General features: G+C 37.7%; 2 protein-coding genes across 9 annotated transcripts; both read right to left on the bottom strand.

The window, feature by feature from the left end:
• Positions 1 to 315: 315 nt before the first annotated feature.
• Positions 316 to 15,764, bottom strand: LOC107271157 (calcium/calmodulin-dependent protein kinase type 1). 7 transcript variants are annotated; one of them, XM_015746814.2, is made up of 10 exons: positions 14,946 to 15,764; positions 14,769 to 14,889; positions 12,360 to 12,494; positions 10,105 to 10,176; positions 7,205 to 7,279; positions 6,624 to 6,886; positions 6,311 to 6,451; positions 5,547 to 5,673; positions 4,516 to 4,553; positions 316 to 4,407 (listed from the first exon to the last, which is right to left on the bottom strand). In XM_015746814.2, exons 2-10 carry the CDS (start codon positions 14,876 to 14,878, stop codon positions 3,875 to 3,877), a joined length of 1,494 nt encoding a protein of 497 aa, XP_015602300.1. In that variant the 5' UTR covers positions 14,879 to 14,889; positions 14,946 to 15,764; the 3' UTR covers positions 316 to 3,874. The 7 variants fall into 7 exon arrangements, with proteins under 7 accessions (XP_015602300.1, XP_024944150.1, XP_015602302.1 ...); XM_025088382.1 differs by having other exon boundaries at positions 14,769 to 15,762; XM_015746816.2 differs by lacking the exon at positions 14,946 to 15,764 and having other exon boundaries at positions 316 to 4,368; positions 4,466 to 4,553.
• A 777-nt stretch (positions 15,765 to 16,541) lies between these two features.
• On the bottom strand, positions 16,542 to 24,455 carry LOC107271179 (beta-1,3-galactosyltransferase 5). Of its 2 annotated transcripts, none has more exons than XM_025088389.1 (3): positions 23,929 to 24,455; positions 17,838 to 22,955; positions 16,542 to 16,904 (listed from the first exon to the last, which is right to left on the bottom strand). In XM_025088389.1, exons 1-2 carry the CDS (start codon positions 24,056 to 24,058, stop codon positions 21,832 to 21,834), a joined length of 1,254 nt encoding a protein of 417 aa, XP_024944157.1. In that variant the 5' UTR covers positions 24,059 to 24,455; the 3' UTR covers positions 16,542 to 16,904; positions 17,838 to 21,831. The 2 variants fall into 2 exon arrangements, with proteins under 2 accessions (XP_024944157.1, XP_015602344.1); XM_015746858.2 differs by having other exon boundaries at positions 18,694 to 22,955.
• Between the last annotated feature and the right edge of the window lie 704 nt (positions 24,456 to 25,159).

The following is a 25,159-nucleotide window of genomic DNA, read 5'->3' as shown; positions in this document are numbered from 1 at the left end:
TACAAAAATGAGGCAGCCTTAAGATCTGCGTGGCTCTATTTCTGTCCTGGTATTCCTAAAAGTACGTGCAAAATATTTATAAACGAATGCCTTCGCTGATTTATACAAAGCCAGCTGTAACCAACTGAATACATTCCTCGCGAATTGATGCTAATACCAATAATCAAGCATTGAAAAGCAAAAAAATGAATGTATGCGCGAAGCCATTAATAAAAATATCCAGTTAGACTGTAGAAATGCTTAAGGCTTAAGGATTTAATGAAGGAGGTTTCAATTAGTCGTTACTTTTTGTCTAGCGTAACGGATTAGTGGATAGGTGCTTTATACGTATAATTTAACAATAATCATTCAGACAGTTTAGTAACAGCGATAACTCCGTCTCCCTACTCAACAGTCAGTCTGAGCTTCATAATTTCTCTTTATGTTTCCCTTATCAGACTGCGTTAGTGCTTCGTTAAATCGTCATTTAATTTCACCTTAATTTTACATCACATTTACAATGCTCGCTGCCGATATGTTCACTTATGTGGCACGGTAACGTTCGATACAAGCTAAAACCTCCTGTTTTTACTTTCCTTTAGAATTTGAGAGACGCTTCAGCGATTTATCGGCAAGCGACGGTATATCTCGATTACTTTTTTTTTCTTTCTTTTACATTTTTTCCCTTGCTTTATTTTCTTTATAATAATTAGCTGCAGTGAACTCTTCGAGTCGGATGACACGATGTCGATGAGACGACCACGGCGCACAATTTTCGGCGCAGCCAAAGCGCATCGAGCGTAGAAGAACAGATAGAAAGACAAAAGAAAAATAAGAGAGGTTAGAAAATAATTATTACGATTTTAAGTACAGTATCGCAATTACCTTTACAGCGCGTACTTCTACATTATTTAGTCCTTATCGCTATAGCGTTTTATCAGACTTTCGCAATTTAAGAATTAAGAACCCTGACATTCATCTTCATTGGATCTCAACAGCGTCTCTCGCAGTGGAACGGTTTGTCTTCAATTAATTCTATCGAGTTTCGAGTGTTCGGCAGGTTTCTTGTCGCTTTTTGTTTCCTCTCATTCACGGGACTTGATATGGGAAAATTCGTTGATAAAGTTTTTACTTTGTTTCTTTGATCATTTCTTTGTACGCTGTACGATTCAGAAGGTCCTGTACATAATAGACGTTACAATACGAATAAGAAACGATACCTATTTTTTTTTATATATGCATACAACAATATAGGCATTTGTACTATCCGATTACACGGTATGCTGCGATATCTTTGTATCTGTGTACATAAGTATGTCGATTGTATTTCACATTGTATCGAGCATAACTATGATAATTGGATACAAGCATATATTATCAATCGCTCTCGATAAACGAACGTCGCTGACAATTACAAACGTACCTAGTAAAACAATCAAATAAAATTCGAGCCGCGTGCAGCGACCTTGAGCCACAGGAGTAAGAGTTGTCTAAGTAAAGGAGATTCTCTTACTCCGATTAAAAGTATCCTAAGAATCGATTAAATTCGTCTGTATAACAAGTCGTAAGTACGAAGGAAACAAAAAAATATATATATATAATAAAACAAAAAGGAAAAAGAGAAAGAAAAAAAAACTTAAACACACAGTAACATCATAAAATGAACTTAACGGTCTTAAAAGTACAAGTTTCCCTTAAAAATGCTCATCATCGACATTGTGTCATCCGAAGGCACACCAGAACGGCCTACCGATTTGCGCGATAAAATATGCACAGCATTATCGTATCGATTTGATTGGCATATCGTTATCACGATAACAATTGTGAACAATGATCGTAAAAAGCACAGTTTATAGCTCTCGGTCTTCGTACGCTTTCCTATAAACCTGGTTACTCTTAATTTTTCCTCGCTTTTCTTTGAATTACTTATATATTTATGGCATTTAATAAAGAATATATATATATATATATATTTATATTTATATAAGTATGCCTTATGTTTATCGTTAACTTTAAAATTATTTTTAAGAGTCAAGTATTAACTTAGCGAATCGATTAAAATCCCTTCGTACATCATTAGCGCCCGATCCACAGAGACAGACGTGTTCGGCGTTCGGGTATTCCATATTAAGTGATTATATCACGGACTTAGTTTTGATCTGCTGAGAGATATATAGAATTAGAGAGTGACGTAGGAATGCCCGCTCGATAAAGAGCAATTAACTTACTTATTTCCTACAGTTCGGAGCTATTAGCGTTTCTCCAGAAGTTTTCTACATTTATATTGTTCGTACCTTCGTTTCTCGCTAATAACAGATCTAATGAACATATGTCGACAGACGGATGCACCAAGAGTGCAAAAATAATATACACGTACACGCTCATGCGGTAAGCTAGTTTATATTTTATCCGTCTGTCAAATACTTTTCTCTTTAATTGTCGCTGATGTAGTTTACCCTCTCCCCCCGCCGCCACCTGCCAACTGCAGGGGGAAGCTCCTCCGACAACGCCACCTGAGACCCAGAGACGTTCCCTTGCCGTTGGGTCTTGAAGGTGTCACGACGAAGGTAAAACGAACAATGAAAATGGACGCCCGTGGCTCGCTGCAAGCTTACGCGACTTTATCACAATAGCACAGCAATTGCAAGGAACATTTATGGCATCTAATAGAGTCAACGAGATCGAGATTGACAGCGTCGACAAAAGATTTCGAAATCTATCGAGGAAGTGGAGGACAAGGAATCGCAAGTCGGATAGGGGGAGAGAAAATTGTAAATCGGCAAGTCGATGTCTACTCAAAAGGCTAAGGTACCATTGAAATTCGCAGCGTTGAAAGTACACAAGTATCATTCGTGTCTCGTTTAGGGTCGTAGCGAACCAGGGCTGAATAACGAGCACCATTTTTGTTTTCTCATCGAGCGAATAACCGAAAATCGCCAGTGGAGCGCTTTCAATATTTTCCACGTTGAATAACTCCACAAATATTTTAAGCCGTCGTCGTTCAGTAACAGTGCAGATAGAAAATGATCGTTTATTATTCTTTAAAGTTAATCCGTGACACGAATTCGTCGACGAGCCAATCGATCCACCAGCATTTTCGGAAGACTCGAATAATCAGTATAACGTGTACACAATACATTGCGAGGCATTATAGTGCATTGTATAAGTTTTCCATTAACGTATTTTTAGGAATATATGTACACATTTGCTTCATCGCTCGAGATTAACTGCGCATCCGCTTTTTAGAGCGAGTGAGTACTACAGAACAGGTATTTCATCTTAAAGTGTATATCGCGATGGAAGAAAAGGTCTTTAAAATTTTCCCAATGGAGTCGCGACCTCTTAAAAACTCCTTAAAAGTTTAACAATCCTCATCAAGGTGTCCCTCGAAGAAGAAGTCAGACGAAAGCGATTGTAGTATTACACGGATAATCAAAAGCCGACTTATTAACAGTATCTATGAGAATCAGTAGAGATCGAAACGGATATAGTAAATAGATAGAGTAAAATCGGGCGGAGCTACTTAAGATTTTAAATCGTAGCAGTTCCATCCGCTTAAAGAGACCCTCGATTTACATTATTCGAGCGTAGTGCAGCAATGAGAAAGAGATAAAGAAGCGCAAGGACAATCGCCTATATCGCGCGGGCTTTTCAACGAAGACCTGACCACGAGACCATCGTCGAAGCGGTTAATGCCGAGTAGAACCGATTACGACACAAGGATGACAATAATAACATAACGTCGCCACAATCATCGTCATCGCCGTAATCAACATAACCGCAACAGCGCAGATCGAATCGAACGCGAGAAGTTTAGACGCTTCGTTCAACGAAGCCTCTCTATCGTGCATGACGACACGCACGAGCGTCGTATAAGCTGTTCGAGCCATAATATTCAGCTTTTCTTGTGTCTCCTCTGCTTTCTAAGATAGGAAACATTAGCGCGGAATAACGTAGAGATAGCGGTACGCGTGCTACCCCACAGTTTGAAGCGTTTGTTGCGCACGTATAAGGGAAAGTCGGGCGGTGCATTAGAAGAAGGTAACGGCGAAGACGTCGGTGAGGTCGAAGGCGGCGAGAAAGGAGAGGATGGAGACAGGGCCACCATGTTTGGCAAGGACGTTGGTGGCACGGGAGTGTGCTTCAATTGTAGTTGGTCGATGGTGGCCCCGGGACTCTGTGTTGTTGTTGTTGTTGTTGTTGTTGTTGTTGTTGCTGCTGCTGCTGTTGCTGTTGGTGGTGATGATGGTTGTTGGGGTTGAGTTGGGATTGTTCGGGGCGCGGGTTGACGCTGGAGGGGCCTGTCGATCCTGGTCCCTGCTGCTGTTGGCCGCTGTTGAGCGCCAACCGCTGCATCTGACGTATAACCGTGGCCGCGTGATATGCTTGCTGCAACCATGACACAACAGGGAGACTTTCCTACGGAGCCTGGCGAGCAAACACACACATGCTATCAGTCGCTTGCTAATCGATTATCCGTACTAACCTTCCACCTTGACTTGGCAAAGTTCTTTTTAAGTTGTTCCGATACAGTACCATGGATATTTTTATTGCTTGCTGCGTTGCCGGATATCCTGGAAAAAAAATCAATTCATATTGCTTAATCAACTTGAATGCGCTGGTCCACTTACGGATACGAATAATTAGTGAAGGAGGGGCTGGTAGCGAGAAGAATCGGTAGCTCGCTATATACATATATAGAATGTATATGTCATAGCTCCAATAATATTCACCGCGCTATTTATCGATTAAATAATAATAACGACATTCTTCTGATGCACTGATCCGACGATTCAGTCGCTACCAACCCTGCCTGAGCTTATCGGTACGATTCTGCTTATCCTATACTGTCAATGGACCCCGCAATCCCACCGATACACCCTTGATTAAAAAGAAAAATATACTAGATTAGTATAAAGGGCACGTGATATAGTGTCATGTTATTTTTGCAAAAAAGAAACCCGATGGCACCAGATAATAGAGAATATCAAAAACAAAGCTAGAATAAAGCAAAGAGATAGAAGGAGAGAGCGAGAGAGAAACAGTGAATGAGAGTAGATTTCGTGAGTAAAGATAACATACGAAAACAAGATAATTGCGTGACGATAAGAGAAAGTGCGTCTTTTACTTACTGGAAATTTTGTCACTACACTTTGTTTTATTTTTTAATAACTTTAATATACATTCCCAATAACTCCGTAGATCCAACGTCCCTGATACCTGGGACATAATCGTGTTCAGTAATAGCAGTAGACATACCAAAAAGAGATCTATTCATAAAAGTAGCATCCGTGCGTTTAGTAATTGCATTAGTAATAAAATCATCGTCAATGATTATTGCTAATTGAGAGTGCCAATAAGACGTAATAATAATTATTCTGTGCCTCGTATATCAGACAAACAAGTGTGAGGTTTAGGTGCGTCCAAAAGCATACGTTTCACGTTAACGTATATAGGTGGTACATAAGACCAGAGAGACAAACGTATACACGCAGTGTCAGTAATATTGTCCTTTGTTATCGAATCCTCTATGAAGTGTCGTGTGCATCCTCAAAGAAATAACTTACCAGGGATGCGCCAATGCCTGCTTGCAGGTGTAACGTTCCTCGACATTGACGCACATCAGCTTGTGGATGAAATCCTTTGCGGAGTCGCTGATATCGTCCCAGTACGGCGAATCGAATTCAAATTCACCTACAACAGTCTGGTTAGCTCTTTTCTATAGGGTGGACAGTATTCGTACTCATTGAAATAAAGTTGGAATCAGATACGACTACAAAATATCAAAGTCGGACAGAATAAACGTTTAATGTAAAAGAGGAAGACAAAGATTCTTCGAAAATCTTAAAAATCCAATCAGTTTGCATTACCCGTGATTATTTTCAATAACATTTATATTTTCAACGATGCATCGCGACTGCCTTCGCAATTAATGAGTTACGCGAGCGATTCCAAATCCTTTTTTTCAATGTGTTCGTTACGAAGTATCCGGATAGGACGAAGCAACGTGAAATGCCAGATCGACGAAAAGTACTCGAGTATCAAAGAGAAACGTGTGGAAGCACGTAGAAACGTGAGCGACAATGGATAATAAAAATGTCACGTAGGCACAAGGCAATATCCGTTTACTTACTACGTTAAATACGTACTATAGCAGCATATAAGAACTAGAATATAGCACCTTAAAAATGAAAATAAGAAATTAATAATTAGCACAGTGCCACCGTGTCGCTAGTATCGTGCGTAACGCGTAGTTTAAAAAAAAGAAATAAAAATAAATTATCCATTGACATATCGTCACGATACATCTCAGAATGATGGCGGTGGTTACCTTTTAAAATTTGTGCAAATAGATTGGCATCGTTCTCATCGTAGAAGGGAGGATAACCACATAGGAGTATGTAGGAGATGACGCCTATGCTCCAAACGTCCACAGCCTTCCCATATGGCTTCTGCGCCAGGACTTCAGGTGCTGCAAAACAAACTCGATAAGAAACTCTTTCTCCTCAAGAGACACATAAAAGTAATGCGACTACGTATAATAAAGTTCTCGAAATTTATTATACGAAAAAAGAAAATAAAGAAACAAAGAGAACGCACGTCATTCCCTCTGCAGAAGGAATTTTCCACGCGCTCTAACGTACCGACGTATCCCGGAGTACCGCAAGCAGTGGCCATTATTCCAGAATCCTCCATCTTCGATAGGCCAAAGTCACTGATCATTATCTTACTATCCTCATCGGGACTGTAATAAAGTAGATTCTCAGGTTTCAAATCCCTATGAACGACACCCTGCTCGTGCATGTAATCCACAGCCTCCAGTACTTGTCTTATCAATCCAGAAGCGTCCTTTTCCGTATAGGAACCCTTCTCCACAATTCTGTCAAAGAGTTCGCCACCGGTGACCCTGAGAACCAACAAGAAAGATACAAGTGAGTAATCGATGTGACGTTTAACCATTAGACCCAACCAACTGCTGGACGTCTATGAAAGAGAATATGTAAAAGGCAATTCATATACATTGATTTGCAACGTGAATTCTATTGGTACGTTAGACGAAAAAAAAAAAAATGAAAAACTCGTCTAATCTTTTAAACCAATATTACAAACGTTCCATTATGTATTCTATTAGCATGTTTGTCCATGGACAAAAGTCTCCGTCGTCCATGAGTAACAGTTGTGAGTCATCCGAAAAATTTTGTCTCATTACTCTTAGTTAACTCACAGTTCCATCACCAGATAGACCTTGTGTTTGTCCTCGAACGTCTCCAGAAGCTGTACGATGTTCGGATGGGTTAACCTGAAACAATTGAAACAATTCTTAGTGCCGAGTAGTTAATTGTCACTCTGTCAACATTTAGAGCCCCACCTCCCCATGCTGTCAGGGGGGGTGCACCGTCTGCATGCTACCCTACTTCAAGGTACACATATGCGCCATTTGTAAGAGTACGTATTCAAGGAGAAAGCGAATTACGCGTTTTCTCATAACCGTGTCGAAATTGACCATAGAAATTTATAAGTTAGAGTAGAAGTACACTCGGTTCGACGTAGTATCAGAGAGTTGTCTCGATATTGATAAATCAATTTTACATAACGATACGAATATTTTTTCCGTACTATACACCAAGACAGTACCTGCAAAAGATGGCGCAGTGAAAATCAGCTGCAATGAAATTAGAGTTTAAACGCGAAATGTCTGTTTGGTCCTAAATAAATCGTAATAACGAAAAAGAGATCCTACTGGTCCCAGAATTTCGTAAGGACGACTTCCACGTTGACACAGCGATACTTTATTTGAAACATTGCAACAATGCGCGTGGAATGATATCGATACATCGTGCACGATACTATCGAATTGCTTTTCGATTGGCATTCCCAATAAACGAATAGATCGAAGTGGCAGAAGTATACTAAAGCCAGTGTCCCTCGTATACGTAACGAATAGAATATATGTATATATCGACAATTTCGACACGTGCAATCGTAGACATATGGATGCATACAAGAATTCCATTAAGCCAGCCCTTGAATCTTTCGCAAAGCAAAGTAGTACAGAAATTACATTAACAGTCCCGTCTTGCCAATCCTTCAGCTACACATTTCGTATCCCACGGGCAATGTATACGTATACAATTAATACCAAAGAGAGACTACACAATAAACATAAACAGTTCTCGTACGACTGAAACAAACAAGTACTACTTAAATTAGACGAAAAGACAAACGGTAAGAAAAAACAAATCAATAAAATAAGTATCGAGAGATCGAACTCTCGCATGACGAGTACACCGGGCCATCTAAATGTCACATATAGCCAAAGCATTAAAGAGTCCACCGATTGCATTTAATAACGTTCACCAATTGCATTGTAGATAATTGATCCCACCGAGTATATGCATCAAAATAAAAAAACATCGCATACATTATACATATAGAGTTGTATATACGTATATATGTATACATATATAGGACATATAAGCCATCCACTGGAAGCTGCGAGAACGTGACTATGTGTGTATCTGAACAGTTGTGTATTTAGTGTCGTGTATGAACACAATGTTGCGTATGTGGGTATATGTATATGTATATGTATATATATATATATATATATATATATATATATATATATATATATATATATATATATATATATATATATATATATATATATATATATATATATATATATATATATATATATATAGCGTATGACAAAACATGAGGGTTATACGTATAGTACGCATATCGGTATCACATATGTATATACGTACGTGCTATTGTGACTTGGCATCGATATATGTATTGATACTTTATAAATGGATAAGATGACACAATACGTAATTTACAGGTGCGAGAAGCATCTGCGCCTAACAAAATTGGAAACATGCTCGAGAGGTTTTTCTTCGAAATTCTTCCCATGCTTGCGAGAATATTGAAGCAATGGCGTAGACGTGTAATTAGAAATTCGAAATTGTCACGTGACTGCGAAGAATAATGGTCGGGCGAGTTAATCGGGTGTCGGGTAAATTTTGTTAATGTTCCTACGCGCGTTACTCGTGTGTAAGAATAGAAAAAAAATTAATGTATTATTTTCGAAACAATCAAATTTTTTTCTTCTCGTTGCGAATTGTGTGTACAGTTGATTAGCGACAGTGTATACCGAGTGTTCACGTTAGTTTTAGGATATACGGTGAAAGCTATGAAAATCGGACATTTTGGGAAGACGTGAAGGAATGAGGTGCTGGGAGGGGGGGTGATAAATAAAAAGAGAATGAAAAGTTGCGAAAGTAATATGAGACGTGATTTGTCAATGAGATTGATGAAAAAAAAAACTGATTGATTTATGTAGAAATTTCAAAATTTTTTTGATCTCACTTTTTTCAAAATATTCCATTCCTCAGGACTGATTTTCGATTGTGTAATGAGCAGAGGTCTAGAGGTCGTTTCCTTAGTGTCACGTGCCATGCATGTACGGGTATACCAGAAGTGCGCGTGAATCGATAAAAAATGACATCCTATTAATACCCTAATACAGTAAATAGATATGCAATGTAAATCCCACGGTAATTTAATGGATCCGCCCAAAAGTTCGACAGCTTTGACGATACGATTAATCACGATCATTCCGAAAAACGTTATTAATTATCGAGAAAACTTTCAAAAGTGATGCTACCTGACTCGGTTGCGAAGACGAGTATTAGGTGGAAAATTTAAGAATCTCGAGACTGATAAAAATTTATATAAATTTGCAATTGCAAATTAGTCAGGTAAATAAGGATGGATTTCTTTGGAACAAAGTATTTCGAATTAAAAAAAAAAAAAATACAAATTTACGTAGAAAGATATATAGATACGGATAAGATTAAGAAACGAAAAAAATTTTACAATAAAATGTAATTGCAGGTACCGGATTTGATAATTAAAAAAAAAATAACCGACATACGTAACATATATGTATATATATATGGAAGACGGTGCGTGAGATTGTAAGTGTGCGTGAGTATTTTTCGTGCGATTCCGAAATTGTAAATGACGTATGAACGTATTTTGTTGGTCGAGTGATAACAAAAAATAGGGTGCCGTGGTTATAGGCAGTCGGTACCCGTGCAAAGGGCCCACACTTACCATCCTCTTTCGCCACTACTATCCGACTTGAGCGGCCCATCACCACTGTGTGGTGTCACTGTTTCACTGAACCTACGAATTACAATAACACCGTACACAATCACATAATACATATCGAGTGCGGCTGATTGCTTGATTGCCTGTACGCTTGTTCGGTGTTTGATTAGTGATCTGATTAATTAATTCGCTTAAAATAAATAGCTTCCTCCACAGTGTACAAATAAGATGAATTTGGCGGAAACGCCGGTGTTACGTGAAAAAAAAAAAAGAATTTTTTTGCGAGGCTCTTGTATGATAATAGGACTGATAAAACGGAAAAGATACAAAGCAGAACCAGGAAAACGTATTTCAGAAGCATATGGGATGAGGATATCGATAGAAAATTTACAATCAATAAATATTAAGACTGGCATAACCTATAATATATCAATAGCAACTATCGAGCTCGTGGCTGCGAATTAAAGTTGGTAATTCTCTTTTTTTTTTTTTTCTTTTGGTTTTGCATATAAATTTCAAGGTCTATATTAAAGCAAAGACGTAAGACATGTTTCAGATCTTCAATAATGTTATGATAATCTATGTTAAACTTTAGGCGCAAGCCACATGGCGTTAAATGGAATATAAAAAGGGAATTATTAAAAGGCGGTATCAAGGAAGAGGATACGTTTATCAGGTAGCGTCGTATACGTATAAGACCGTGTATGCAAATAGACAAGGAGAGATAGTGCGCACTAATCATTCCATAGAAAAGTGAAAAAGAGAGACTGGAATCCCCATTTAAATACGAAAGCTAAGGATTGTTATGAATTTACTTGAACATTAATCCAATTGTTATAACGTTGAATATTATTACCGAGAAATACGACTTGTAACCTAAGGAGAACGCATCCAGTGCTGTAATGGATCTGATAACTTATCGTTTTAAATATGCATTGTTTTCGCGCCCCTTGATACTTTTCAAACGTCAAACAGCACGTATTTAAAAATCCTACTGCGGATATATTTTGTACTTTGTCGTCAACGTCTTGGACCCCACCTTCTCTCATTGCGTAGATGTGTACATACATGAGCTTGTTACTGCAGGAATTAATTTTTACTGTAACAAACATACGAATTAGCAATTTAGCACACGACATTTAGGAAAGGTAACGTGGACAGCCATAAGAGCTCGCATCAGATTTCATCATCTCACAGCACATTGAGATTCAAATGTTCGAAAAGTGGAAAGTGCAGCTGCCGGTATACAGGTTAGTTCAAACTCGCTAGTCGGGCTTGACAGATGTCAAACGGTCGGGTATGATTAAGTGCCTCCGAATAGAAACTTTCACAACCGAACAGCCATTGGTAATATAAGGAATAAATATGGTCAAATTTCAAAATACTACTGAAATTCTCAAAGTATGAAAGTCATTGGCACTCGTAGCCGTACCCGTGAAACGAGTGACTACCTTGATTTTTTTTAAACTGTTTCCGTCCTTCTCTAACGCACGCAAGCACACATAAGTATGTCTCCGTCGCACTCGCGGAGTATATAAGAAAGTCGAAAAATCCATTGCGTCCTTCCTTCCTCTTCACTGCCAAATGTTACTGAACCAAAACCTTCGCGTGACGACTGTCAAGTTTACTTGACTTGTTTCAACTGTATATACCTGTATACCTGTGTGTTTATACACATCTCTCTCTTGTGTATAATAAAACATAATCGTGGAGTTGCATATGTAGTGTGAGCAGTATTAAATAGACGGCGTTGAAACGCGCGAACTACCGTGCATTTGTCGGCGCTTGTGGAAACTTTGAAAAGTTTACTGAGAATATAGAATTTCTTTCAAGTTCCTTGAAATGTGATTCTACGTTTCAAGAGAAAGAGTGTTTAGAGAGAAGCGGATATAGAGCGACGTTCCACTAGCGTTTCCTATTATCATCACCCACTGTTGCTACACTAATAAAGTAGTATAGCTGCTATAGTAGTCGAATATAGTAATAAAGTGTGAAAATAATGTAATAATATAGTACACACGGGGCAATAGGCTTTTGATATAAGAAGCGCGCAATATAAGAAGCATGCAGAAAAGTAGTGGAAACCGATCCGAGTGATCTTGGACCAGTTCTCTCTTTTTTTTTTAAATCGGTTTAAGCTAACCGAAGTGCTTCTTTTTTTTTTACTAAATGAAGTGTCCAGTATCATCCATTCTTGGGACAGTTAGCTGGTTAGGCTTTTAGGATCAGACTGTTTCTCATAGCCACCAAAAGCCTACCTTCGCAGTACTTTGATTTCATTCTCTAAAGAGTCTTCCTTCCCCTTCAGCGCTTTCTTGTCAATAATTTTCACTGCAAACATTTGTCCTGGTTTGTCCTTACTTTCAGCTAGTCGAACCTCCGAAAAGGCACCCCTGTGAAAGAAAAAGAATCATTATAATTCCTTGTACGATCTATCTTGCAAATTATGATATGCTTGTTCAATAGATCATAAATGATGTTAAACAATATTACATTGGTATTAATATCGTTTTCAAAACTTTATGTGAAAGATGATGTGATTGATTATTTAGACATACGGTTATATTATTTGAAATGGCATATGCTTGTTCTACGCATATATTTATGACTGATATCAGTCCATTCATCTATTATGAACCTGTTTGTTGAATCTGGTCAAGGCTTTTATATAATTATTAAGTATTTTTGTCACTTTTCTTGAATAACAGTGATTACATCCAATGTGTATTGACGTAGATTCTATGTTTTCACATTAATTATGACCGATATAAAAATCTTTAGTACACAATTGTCATTTCCATAATTAAATTTCAATTATATTTAAATGACGGGCCTAGAAAGGATAGGAAGGATAGGAAGTAATTATAATAAATATGATAAATTCATCATTTTGTAAATTGTCTTAAAATAAATACTTGAGTATAGAAGCAGAGAATATATTAGCTCTTACAGATAAACGAGTCATAATTTGTTTTTATGAATGGTGATAACATGCTTAGCTGGATGAATTACCAAAGTATCATGCCTTAATGACAATCAATACATCACTTGTCAATTCTGATTGTAGACTCTTAATAAACACAAATTTTATCATCTAAACTAATATTTGCTACGAGTATCTTATTTAGTAGAAACATTATGGATCACAATGATAAGTCACTTTTCATAAGGAAAACAGTCTACAAATAGTTCTCAAAGAAATACTAAACAGGTTTTTCTAGAATTAAAATAAGGTGCAATCCTTTTTAATTGGTATAAGGACTAACTACTATTCCATATAGAATGTTCTAACAGAGTCCATTAGAAGGCAACGGCTAAGTGAGTCTGAATTTCATAGAAAAACAGCATTACTCCGTACAGCACTTCAAACGAGTTATAATCAAGAACTGCTTTCTCTTTGTACTGTGAGAGTATACCAGTCTCAATTGGTTGCATAGCACTAGATATAATTATACCAAGCAACAGTGAGATGGTGGTTGCCTAATGTAAACAAGTTTTTGAAAGAAGTAACCACGTTATACAACTAAGTAATATCATATCAAGCTCAGTTATTTGTTTGATAACCATTAAGTATAGAAAATTTCTAAGGCAACTTGAGCTTAGGGATATGACAGGAAGCTACAATGATAATCAGTTTTTCATTTATCATACACTTGAGCCTCTGGGAGTCTAGTGGAATCCAAAACAAATGAAGTGGTTATCAGGCAGTATATCACGACATATATCATACTTCCGTCTTCAAGATATTTCCCAGATGAACGATGCAACTCAATGCGTTTACTTATCTTCGCAAGGCACGATCAACTGTTTACAAATGAATATCTATTTACAATGCATATTTACCCTGTATTATCATCGTTTACACGAGGCTTTTAATATAGGCACTTATATACTATGCATACAAATGTATATGGATGTACCGACGAAGTTTCTATGTCATTACTTACAAGTATTTCAATACCCAGAAGATAATTCAAAATGAACATAAGCCCACGATAAGAGAAAAGAGAATGAGTTGAAATTAGTAGAACCGGAAATACAAGGAGTCCTCTATAAAAGAACATAAATAATCGATTCAATTGATTTTAAATTCGCGATCACCGAAAGCCGTGCAAATGCCAATAGTAGGCCAGGGCTATCCAGCGAACGATGTTTCTCGGATAACGTTTGAAGGTCTGAAAATTATTGGAAAGGACGAGAAAGCGTCGCTGGTACTGTAGGTAAAACGATGGGACGTATTATAGAGATAAAAATTACGGTGTACAATACTTATTTCGATGCATGTACATTTTGCAAGGAGTATCAGGTTGCGACCGAACCATACGAAGAAGGTTAGGATTCCGAATGCATATAAAATTATCATAATTCATAATAATATCCTCGATAATATGAACAGACAATGACTAAGAATGAAAACGATAATGAGAGTAAAGAGAGACGGTGCATGGAAGTTTCACGAGTGAAGTAAAAAGAGAGAGTAAAGGAGAAGGTCAGACAGTACCAGCTGTCGAGCTGTCAAACTGCAAGTGGGGAAAACCCTTAAAGCCATGCGGAAGAATCGCCCTTTTTCCAGGCAAAAGGCAACGAAATATATTTTCTTCTTAAATACCCATAGCGATATCTCATCAGTTATTAAGAACATATAAGCCACGTATAAAAATACTCACGTCCCAAGGAGTTCTTTGAGGATGTACTTGTCATCGACGGACGGAGACTTGTCGTCCTTTCCATCCTTCTTGAGTTTCTTGTTCGAATCCTTCTTGCCAAAGAGCGGCATTTTTCTTAACACTAAAAATCGACGATACACGATAAACACACAACGACTTTAAAATCTACACACGAACCCCTTATCCTTAAAGACTCTCCCGACTGTTCCTCGACGTAGTTAGCTTCCACGAAAGCGCTCTCACTTACGACGTATCCCAAGACAAGACAGAAAAGAACAAGACACTCTCCCGCGAGTACACGCCCGGCTCGGCTTAGTTCGGCTCGGACCGCCGATTTTCGCCAGGCTAATAAGTAACAGCGAATACCGATATATACGATATGTATACACCGTATGTCTCTTCCAATGTTGAAATGAACTTGTTCAAAATTGCTTTGGCATACAGTTCCTTATCCGCAGATGTAACGACACGTTTGCTACTTTGCTTGCTTGTTTGCTTGCTGCTGCTGTTGGCTAGCTAGCTTGCCTGGCTCGTTGGCTCGGTGTCGCGGATCGGGCTCAGGGTCGCGGCCTCGCGCCCTCGCACCACCACCGACAGATAGCTCCAAGCTATCCGGCTCTCCTATCTATCGCGATTCGACGTCGCGTTTCGTTACTCCCGATAAACATTTGCCCCCGGTCGCTCGGGTCATGTCGTTTACTGAAGATTCTCTTTGATTCTACCACTTGACACTGTGTGTTAAGCGACTTCTTTAAGTCTGATTTTGCAGATTGCTCGCGCACAATATACTATCCTTGCGACACGTAGACAATTTCGGAAGTGACACTGGCACTGACTGCTTTACTGGACTCTGGTGCTGCCAAGGCAAGCGAGCGAGGATGTGCCACGGCTTACGTCGACTCGTAATGCACAGCGCTCGCGATCTTTATGACGCTTGCCTAACCTGGCTACAAGCTTCCTTTGACAGCCACCGAACGGCGCCGCTTTTATTTAGATTCTTACACTTTTCTAGAGCATAGTTCTAGAAAAATTTAAAAGATATCTGTCAGTTCACTATGTATTATAATATTTAGAAAAGTCAGGTATGGAATGTACGTACGAACTATCTGCGTTGGGATTAACATATTTTACTGTATCTGTATCACTTTATTCGAGATACTTTTCAATGCTCGAGAACAATTCGTTTCTGCACATGGACTCGAGTCGCAGTCTGTCGTAAATCATGTCGATTATGTTTTTAGGCTAGAATTAAGGTTCTGCGAATGACAGTTAGATGGCGATATTGTATGAAAGGATTTAATCTGAGGGATATAAATAAATTTACGTACATCGAATGATTATGATTGTTTTTAGAATATATATAATTACATACGTATACTGCTGTCTGCACTATTGAAAAATTTTAATATCTATTATTGGCTTAGTGGATAAGGTTCTGTAATGTCTGATTCTCTATGTTGAACGTAGAGCTTCGAACTTACGCCACTATGGTGCGCCACTATATGGTCTATAGATCTTTATTCTTTTTTTTTTCTTATTACGTATATTGAATCATGAGGAACATAGAGGTAGAATTCATTCTCTATCTTTATTTTAAAATTGGCTAATGCCCACAAGCCAACAGCGCAGTTTTCGAATGTGCCAAATAAGTTTGTATCATTAGGAACATTAATTGACACGTGGAATACATTAATGAGGTGAGATTCTTTGATATACGGATGATCCAGGAAGAATGAGGAAATTAAAATATATCATTATTCAAGCTGTGTTCTGTTGGTTCGATTAATTGTTTTTCGTATAAGATTATAACTTTACAATCAGAAAAATACATCGAGGGAAATAACAATTATTTTACATTTACTCATAGAAAATTAAGTTTCTTAAGATTAACGAGCAACGTCATCGTTTCGATAATGCGGAAACACATTATCCGACAACTTAATTACATATCCATTATAATATTTATATTTAATACAAACTGCTTAAAAATTCAACAAATATGGTCGATCACTAAAATGTTTACACTCCTTCTGTTACTACTACATTATCCACATGGAAGGTTGAATATAATTATTAAAAAGTTCTAGAATCTTCCAAATTGCCACCGAGTAATAGTCACTGAGAGCTTCGTACAGGCTGAAAATTTACATACGTTTTTTCATAATACCATATTAATTGTGAATGTAATATAAACATTTTTCTCGATTCTCGGAAAGTAAGAATAATAAATGTATTCAAAATTTATCAAACTGAAAAGAATCATTTTAAATTCGCATGAGATGACCGCATAAGATATACGTTAAAGAAAGTTCCAAATAAAATAAAAGTTTAGATTCTCTTTTGTCCCGAAAGTTATAAGAACCGCCAGTAACTCACTTGAACTGTGAAAGCTAGTGTTATCGCGTTTTTTTGTACCAAGTTGTAAATGCAAGTATCACACGTTTTCCACTTGAATGAGAAATCGTGACCAGGTTTGTCAATCTATGAATGATTTGCCGCTAAGTGACCCATTCGTATAAACAACAAAGCGTTTCAAAGCAGTATTTTATTACTTCTAAACGTCATCCGGTGTTACTTTTACCAATAGTCCATTTGCAGGACTTTCGTTTAGCCGTTACGAGGCCATAGGACCGTTGTTACGAGGTTATAACAATTAACCAGATAAAAGCGGCATATCACGAGGGTTGCAATTAAATCGAATGGGAGCTGTGATAAGTGTTTGCGAAATAATGATAAACTCTCATCTACCAGCTCTTTAGTATATACGAGATTAGAAACCATAATATAGAACGATGAATGTTCCTGGTTGCACGATTATTAAATCCTTAATAACAGACTGAATGCATTGCAAGAATAAATGCAATTAGAGTCACGATTCACAAATTACATTTAGCAACTAGAAACACGAATTTTTCAAACTTTCTCCCTTTACCAAACATCTCGTCGTATCTTTATTTAAGACTCGAAATTGTAATGTTGAAATATAGGAAAAGCTCAAACGTACACATAATATAGCAAATGACAGTACGAGTTTTCTTATTTGGTCAGTAACTTTTCAAATATACAAACCCATTGAGACTTCAAGCATTTCCTTCGAATTCCTCTATAATCATCCAGACGGTATTTGAGTATTTAATTTTCGATGCCACTAATTTTAGGTATCACTGATAATCAACTCACTACTCTTCAAAATTGAATTATAGTCACCATATGTAAACGCGGCTTAACTATAGCAATAAATTTATAAAGAATTATGACGTTTCGTATAGGGGAACATTGAGAAGATAACATTTATACAAAACACGTCCAGTCGATTGTCACAAATGAAGATTTTACTTTCAACTGTCCGTTCGCATGCTGGCCAAATGCCGCATTTATTCGAATCACTATGTAAACGTGAATACTATACGTGAGGTTATGTCGGCAGGTACGTTTACTGCCAACAGGATGCGGAGTTAACAGAAAACGAAAGTACGCACGTTTCTATAATAAAGTAAATAGTAATATTTACACAAAGTAATAAATAATAATATAAATTTTCTGATAAACATATTTTAAACCATTTATCTAGTAAAATAAAAAATATGAAACCTTCGTGACACGTGTCTAATCACAGTTTACTATGATGGCGCAACGATGAGCGATTAAGCACGTAATTTAGACGCTTCTTCAAGGCAATTAACTAAAGAGAAATATGCGCTATCTTGGCAAATTAGAGATTATATCCGAGTCGAGAGTGTACCCTCGTAAAAGATTGAAAATTGAAACGATAAGTTATAATTATCCTTGAAATGTGCTTATCGAGCATTGGCTAATCGAGCGGTTAGGATATCAGACGAGACATTAATATTTACGATTAATCGTTTGGATTATACAAGATATTGGAAAATAATGTGAAAATTTAATTACTGTGATAATAACTGACCGGAATATAAGCAAACACTCTTTTCTGTATGTGTTCCAGTTGAAACAGTATGAAGAACCACATTCCAACTGCAGCAGAGACCTTTTACGCCATGTTCAAGTATCATTCCGGTTTTCTAACGGTTCACGTGAATATGTACGCACCTAGCAATCGTATGCAATGACGCAATGACAAGCCAAAATTCCCGTTAATGCGATACACGAAAATAGCTCAAAGGAAATCGTGTCGACCGTCAAAAAGGGATGTCGAGGTGAAACTTGAAGGAATTTGAAATCGTCATTAAGTGAGCTAGAAAGTCAACACCCAGCATAGACGATTCGTAAGAAAGCATAATTACATATTAATTCCGTAAGGATCCGTCAAATTAGTTAAATCGACAAACCATACCTATATATTCCAGTGGCTGAAACCTGGCGGGAAGAAATTCAAAAGCAGATACAAAGGATTCTCAAGATGTAACACGAAATTCAATATAAATTCAAGTTAAAGAATTCGCATGTGACACAAACGGCTATATGCAACTGTACGCAATGAGATACAAGAATAATGATCGGAAGAGAAAGGTTCGTTGAGTTATAGCTCTCTTTTTTCTCTCATTTAACTTTTTTCTTCGTCTCTCAACAGTCCAGATACATTTCCAAGCATTCACGAAGAAGCGTAACGCAATCCTTCAAACCACGAGAGAGAAAGGTTATATGCTTCACCACAGACATTTTTCCTTATAATTTCATGCGACCCACCGAAATCCACCTTCACTCTGTGGTTACCAGTCTCTTCCAACTATTTTTACGTGAGGAGTGCACATCAGCACGATGGCATATGATTTAATGAATTAAAATAATAAATTCGAAAAGCGGTTACTTCTTGCCAAGCGTCTAAGTCATGAGTAATCGCGAAGCCAGTTTACGTGCCAGCTACTCGTAACAAGAGAAAAAAAATCTAGCGGTACCTGTCGTTCATATATTAATTGACAGTGACTGTATTTACATATAATTATCATCGCTTGTATACACATCGAACGTGGTGCGCTTAATAATGCTAGTTGCATAATCTTTTATTAGATTGTAAATGCTAAGAGGGTTTTACTTCCTTGAGAAACATTACTCTTATGCTTGAAGCATTTCAGGAAAGGTAGCAATCGACTCTAGCAAGAAAGACTTGTCGTTCACTTCTGGAATTTTTCTCGATACGCTGAGACGATTCTTGGATCCGGTTTTGGTACCGATCATAGTAATACGAACTCTGCTCGCTTTTGTGTACATGTGTTTTACAGTGAACGCTTGTGTGTCGATATACATGTATATTAGATTTTTAGGCTCATAGTCGACCCACAACATTACTTGGCCAATGTGCTACTTTCAGCTGTGGTTGTTTTAAACAAAATCTAGACATTGACTAGAGCTATATAATAAGAGTAAAGTCAATTCGAAGAGAAAATTGGAGTCAATTAATTGATTCGCTGTGGCCATTTGTCAATTATTAATTTAGGATAGTATTGTCGGAGAGGATTCAGGAGAGTTATATTGTATAGACTATTCGAAACATGTAAATTTGAGCAAAATCAGTATATTGTAAGACATGAGTGAAAGTTTTGTGACATATTGCTGATCATTCGAACACTTTACAACTGCCAATTAGGTATAGCGAATATCTTTCATTTTTAAGAATTGGTCTTCAATTAATTATTGGTGTTAAGTCTAAAATATAAAATTTGAAAGTTTGACGATATTCCCCTACTGTGTTCGTCTATTTTATATAGAATAAGCGTTACACCCTACGTGTGGGGAATTCCAATATCCCAATACTTCCGTAGTCCACCGTATACGCTCACAATGGCAGAACTGGATTTCGTGAGGGCACGTTTTTTAGATACAGGTATATATAAAAATAAAAATACACATGGTCAGACCTACGTGTGGAACGAATAGAGGAATGAAAATAAATATATTATCATAGGTTTTTATGCGCCAACGATTCTCCAGCTAAGCGATGATCGTTGAGCATCCAATAAAATTAGACACGACATTGAAAAATCTACTTTAAATATTTTTCTCATTCTGTGTCCATATATAGAGTATATATGCATAACTGCACATACACTGACAGTACGCATAAGCACGTGTTTTGTTGCGAGTATTTATATATTGTCAACTCGTATTCGAATTTTATTCGAATCTTCTTCACATTGCGCAGGTTGGTTTTACATGTTGATATAAACAGGAACAATTGTATACAGGATTATTCAAGTTAAATCCATTAGTCAGATAATGTATATCTAACTAAAATATTGATTTTTATCTGAGAGAATCAAGCGTATGAGATAAATGTAATCAGAATATAGTGATAAAAATGAAAACTAACTGATGGATTTGAGACAGATATTCCTGTATATAATTATGTATGTATATCCGTATATCATAAACACTAAGGTGGCGATTAATATCAAATTCGAAGAAGCAATCTTGATTTTACGCCGTGAAACGGGCCAAGGATATTTCAAGTATAGTGAATAGGTGACGCATACTAACGAAGGGAACCTTGGCTGAGCATTCAGGTCACCGAACCTCCAGTAAGTCTTTTCCAGACTCGAGTTAAAGTATTGTTTATTAGGATTTTGTAATTACGTATATATAGCTGTGATAATGACTAACCCTTTCCAAGAAATGAAATAGGAACACGATACTTCAGTTAAGCTCATTATTTTACTGTCGATCTACCCTATGGCACTCGAGAAAATTACAATAAAGAAATGGAGACCAAGACTTGAGTGCAAAGTCCGCGATTCGTTATTATGCGATTAAAGTAACTTATTAAATATGAGTAGTAAACGAAAAAAAAGTTATGTATGAATAGAAATAGTCCAATTGTAAAAGTGAATGTACCTTCATGTCGTCTGAGCCTAGTATCTTCCCTTACTTGTCCTATTTAGCTAAGTCAAGACTCAGGAATTGCAACCCTTGTATAACTTACGTCAATTAAAATATTCATAGTGCGTATGTTCTTTGAACACACACGCTTGTAATCTAGCGGAACAGATATACCTGTACCGAGGTGTGAACTAGTATCAAATAAGTATACGAGTTACGATGAGTTATCGGGCGTGACATTTATGCGTAATAGCCTCCATCTTGTCCGTTATCACTTGCATTTACTTTTACCATCCAGTAACTTTTTCCAGAGGTCAAACTGTTCGCTATATTTAACCATGTGTATGCTTATACCACGCTGCACGTTACACGGACTATACGAGATTCTCTTGTTCAGAAATTCGTTAGCATGAGCACGCTTGATCCCGAGTTTATGAGCAACAATGCCGGTAGTGAAGACGTCTTCGAGTTTGAGATATGTCTGGTCCAAAGACGCCTTATACAATTTATGCACCACATCACTTGATAACAGATAAGCAGGTCCGGTTGTGAAGTCTGGAAAGATAGAGGGCTTGTACTGCGCCTGTGATACGTAATACTTGCTCTTCTTGTTCCTTATGGGTTTCCACTTCTTGGCTAATCTTCCAAATATCACATTCTTATCCTTGGAGTGTTTACTTATGAAGGAGAGTAGCCGCGGCACGTTTATAAACATGTCGTCGTCAGTCTTCAGGATGAAACGTACATTGGAGCAATAATTGTCAACCCATTCCAGAGTTGATATTGTTTTCAATGTGAGATTTGAATACGAATCTAGAAAGTTTCCACGAATCACATCACCATACATTAATTGTTCGTGCACCAGAATCCTCTCGATCCTAACGTCTGAGGTTGCACCGAGCATGAAGAGAATGCTCACGTCTCGTCTTTGCCCAAAGTGTCCCCAAGTCTGTCTGATGGCGGTCCTTGCTTCTACATGACTCGGTGCTGACATTACTATTATTACTAACTGCATGTCCTTGCCGAAGTTAGGACATTTTTCAGGTATAGACACAGTATGACCGGATTGATATATGGCACGTGCCGAAGCATTGTTCATTGTTGAGATGCTGGTGCTTGTCATGTTTAGCAGGTTGCTTATCTGTTTTATCGGCTTGTCACTACTGTCCTTTGAAATCGTCGAGGAACTCGCGGAAGACAGCGATTGCGAGATGGAGGATGTCGACAGGATTGTGATTAACGTTGAGAGGTTGCTGCCGTTGTGAGAGCTGCTGCCATTTAGACTAGAAGAGAGCTGTGCTCCAATTGTTGAATTCTTTGTTGGTGCCAACCGTGCTTCAGCATGTTCTGTGGCGTTGCCACTGATATGGTGAAGGTCGTACATCACCAGGTGACCTGTAAATAATATTGTTTGTATACTTATTTATCCTCCTAATGATTTTGTAAGGTCTTACGGAAGTTTTCATGAATTTAAATTAATTGCTTTTTGATTTTTACATTCACTAATTTAACTTGCTGAAATCTGAAGGACACGCACGCAACTGATTATACGCTATAGAAATCTTTAAATTGTTTCCTTCTTAGTTTTTGAGTAAGACCTTGTCTCAACTCAATAACATAACGACGATTAGGACGTATCGCACGTAAATGAGTTCCTTAACGTATTACTAAAGAGTACATAGATTAAAGAAAAATTCCTAAGATATTACATGGGTATTGAAATTATGCCACTCATTCCAAGGACTTAATATTCACAAGAGAAAGAATTTTTTAATGATCAGTTTTATTATTCAGTTCCATGAATAATTATTCAGATAAAAACAAAATTCATCAGGTACTTATACATGATGAAACAATAAACCAAGTGATATTATTTCTAAATAATTTCATTATATCTACTTATGCATACAGATGTTCATCAGTGCGCAAAGAATAAAGTACGCAGGATTATATATATTTTTCTCATACGCAGCTCCATTGTGAATTGATAGACTAAATATGTAAAATTTATTGAGAAAATAATCTGACAGCAAGAAACAGCACAGTATCATATCACGTAATTCTATTCACTGACTTCTTTTCCACGCTCCATTCAATAATGTTCGAATTTATGATATTCATCGATGTACAACATATAATACAGCCTTTCAACTTACGTGCAATTTGAATGATTCCTTATGCAATTGCCACTTTAAAACATTTAAGCTACATATTATATGTAAATCAAAAAGAGATATCTATTCTTAATCACAATAACTTATGCTGCAAAAACGATTAGAGTCAATCTCAAATTATCAAGCACCCAAAGTAAAAAGATCATTAAAAATCTAATTGAAAGATCTATAAACTGAAAACAAATACTCCTTACCGTTACGTGCTGAAGCAAATTGTCGTATGTCGTTGACAGTAGTCCGGTAATACGCATAGAAGGTAAGACCAACCAGACCCAGTATCAGACTCTGCAAGAGACGACTACGAAGATGCAAAAACTGGAACATGTCGACGGTGAATATTGGTCCGTTGATTACCGCACGGTTATGTCATTGCGGATGCTCTTCACGATCCTCTTCGACGCACTGCTTATTAGAGTCGGTGACTTCCTTCACTATTGCCATATTGCGGCTCGTTTGAGCCTTCGACGCGCGTGGCTTCTTACTGTCCAAAGTGGCCGCCGATGCGTCTCCTCGTCGATGATCATACTGTTCGCCGAATTCCGCGCGACAGCCTCATCCTGTTCGCCGACCTCCGGAGGCCACTACCGAACACGTCATTATTCGTCACGTTGGTAGTCCACAACACAACTACTGGGACAGGTGTCCAGGGCGTGGGAGTATACGTGAGGTTCTACTTCGCAAGTACGGGAGAACCTGGTGAGTGGTGGCCGCTGTCGATTTCCTGGCGATAGGAATACCATGACCACAATGTCTTACACTGTACTCTCAGTACTGCCAGTAGATGTCAGAATTAGACTGGTTCTTCAATACTTTGTCTTTAAAGGATACAGCAGAAACTCGAGGATAACTCTTTAATGGTAAAACTCGTGAAACACCATCCGATGGTTTCTTACCGAAGGAATTAATTTTTCAGCCATCGAAAGAGACGTCGCTAATTTACATAGCGCCAAATATTTCCTTCTGTTCGAAAAACATCGATCTATCTGTCGCTACCAATATTTCAGTTGGTATTATCGGTATCACCTATAATGCTTTCAGACCATATTATTTCAAGAACGGAAAGGTTAGTAAAAACTGTATCTGCGTTGACGGAACTTTAAATATGTATATTGGAGTTTGATAGATTTACTAACATTAGACATACTTGATAATAAATAAAGGCCAAACGTGTCCCATGTGTCCAGCGAACAATTTAAAAAACAAGGCATTATCTGCCCAGTGCAGGAAGTGACTTCACTACATCCGGTATTTCATCTAGCCCAGTTCCTTGGACCGGGGCGGCGCTTATTACCGCGAGACCAAGGAGTTGATCGATAACCTATTTTTCAGCGGTTGGCATGTAGCCAAAAATCCCCGCGAATGCTGCTGACTCTTTGACTCATCACCGTGGCAAACAGACTACCCTCGAACCTTTGGTAGCAGTTC

Source organism: Cephus cinctus, unplaced genomic scaffold (assembly GCF_000341935.2).
Source record: "Cephus cinctus unplaced genomic scaffold, Ccin1 Ccin1_scaffold0921, whole genome shotgun sequence".
Classification (NCBI taxonomy): Eukaryota; Metazoa; Arthropoda; class Insecta; order Hymenoptera; family Cephidae; genus Cephus; species Cephus cinctus.
This window is presented reverse-complemented; position numbering and strand designations above follow the sequence as displayed.

Bases quoted from the DNA above. Each gene is read 5' to 3' on its own strand.
- LOC107271179 (XM_025088389.1), bottom strand. From the start codon at position 24,058: ATGTTCCAGTTTTTGCATCTTCGTAGTCGTCTCTTGCAGAGTCTGATA. The intron at 22,956-23,928 runs GTAAGGAGTATT...TATTATTTACAG, and splicing joins ATTTGCTTCAGCACGTAACG to GTCACCTGGTGATGTACGAC.
- LOC107271157 (XM_015746814.2), bottom strand. From the start codon at position 14,878: ATGCCGCTCTTTGGCAAGAAGGATTCGAACAAGAAACTCAAGAAGGAT. The intron at 6,887-7,204 runs GTGAGTTAACTA...GTTGGTTCTCAG, and splicing joins GTCTATCTGGTGATGGAACT to GGTCACCGGTGGCGAACTCT. The intron at 6,452-6,623 runs GTACGTTAGAGC...TTTGTTTTGCAG, and splicing joins CGGTACTCCGGGATACGTCG to CACCTGAAGTCCTGGCGCAG.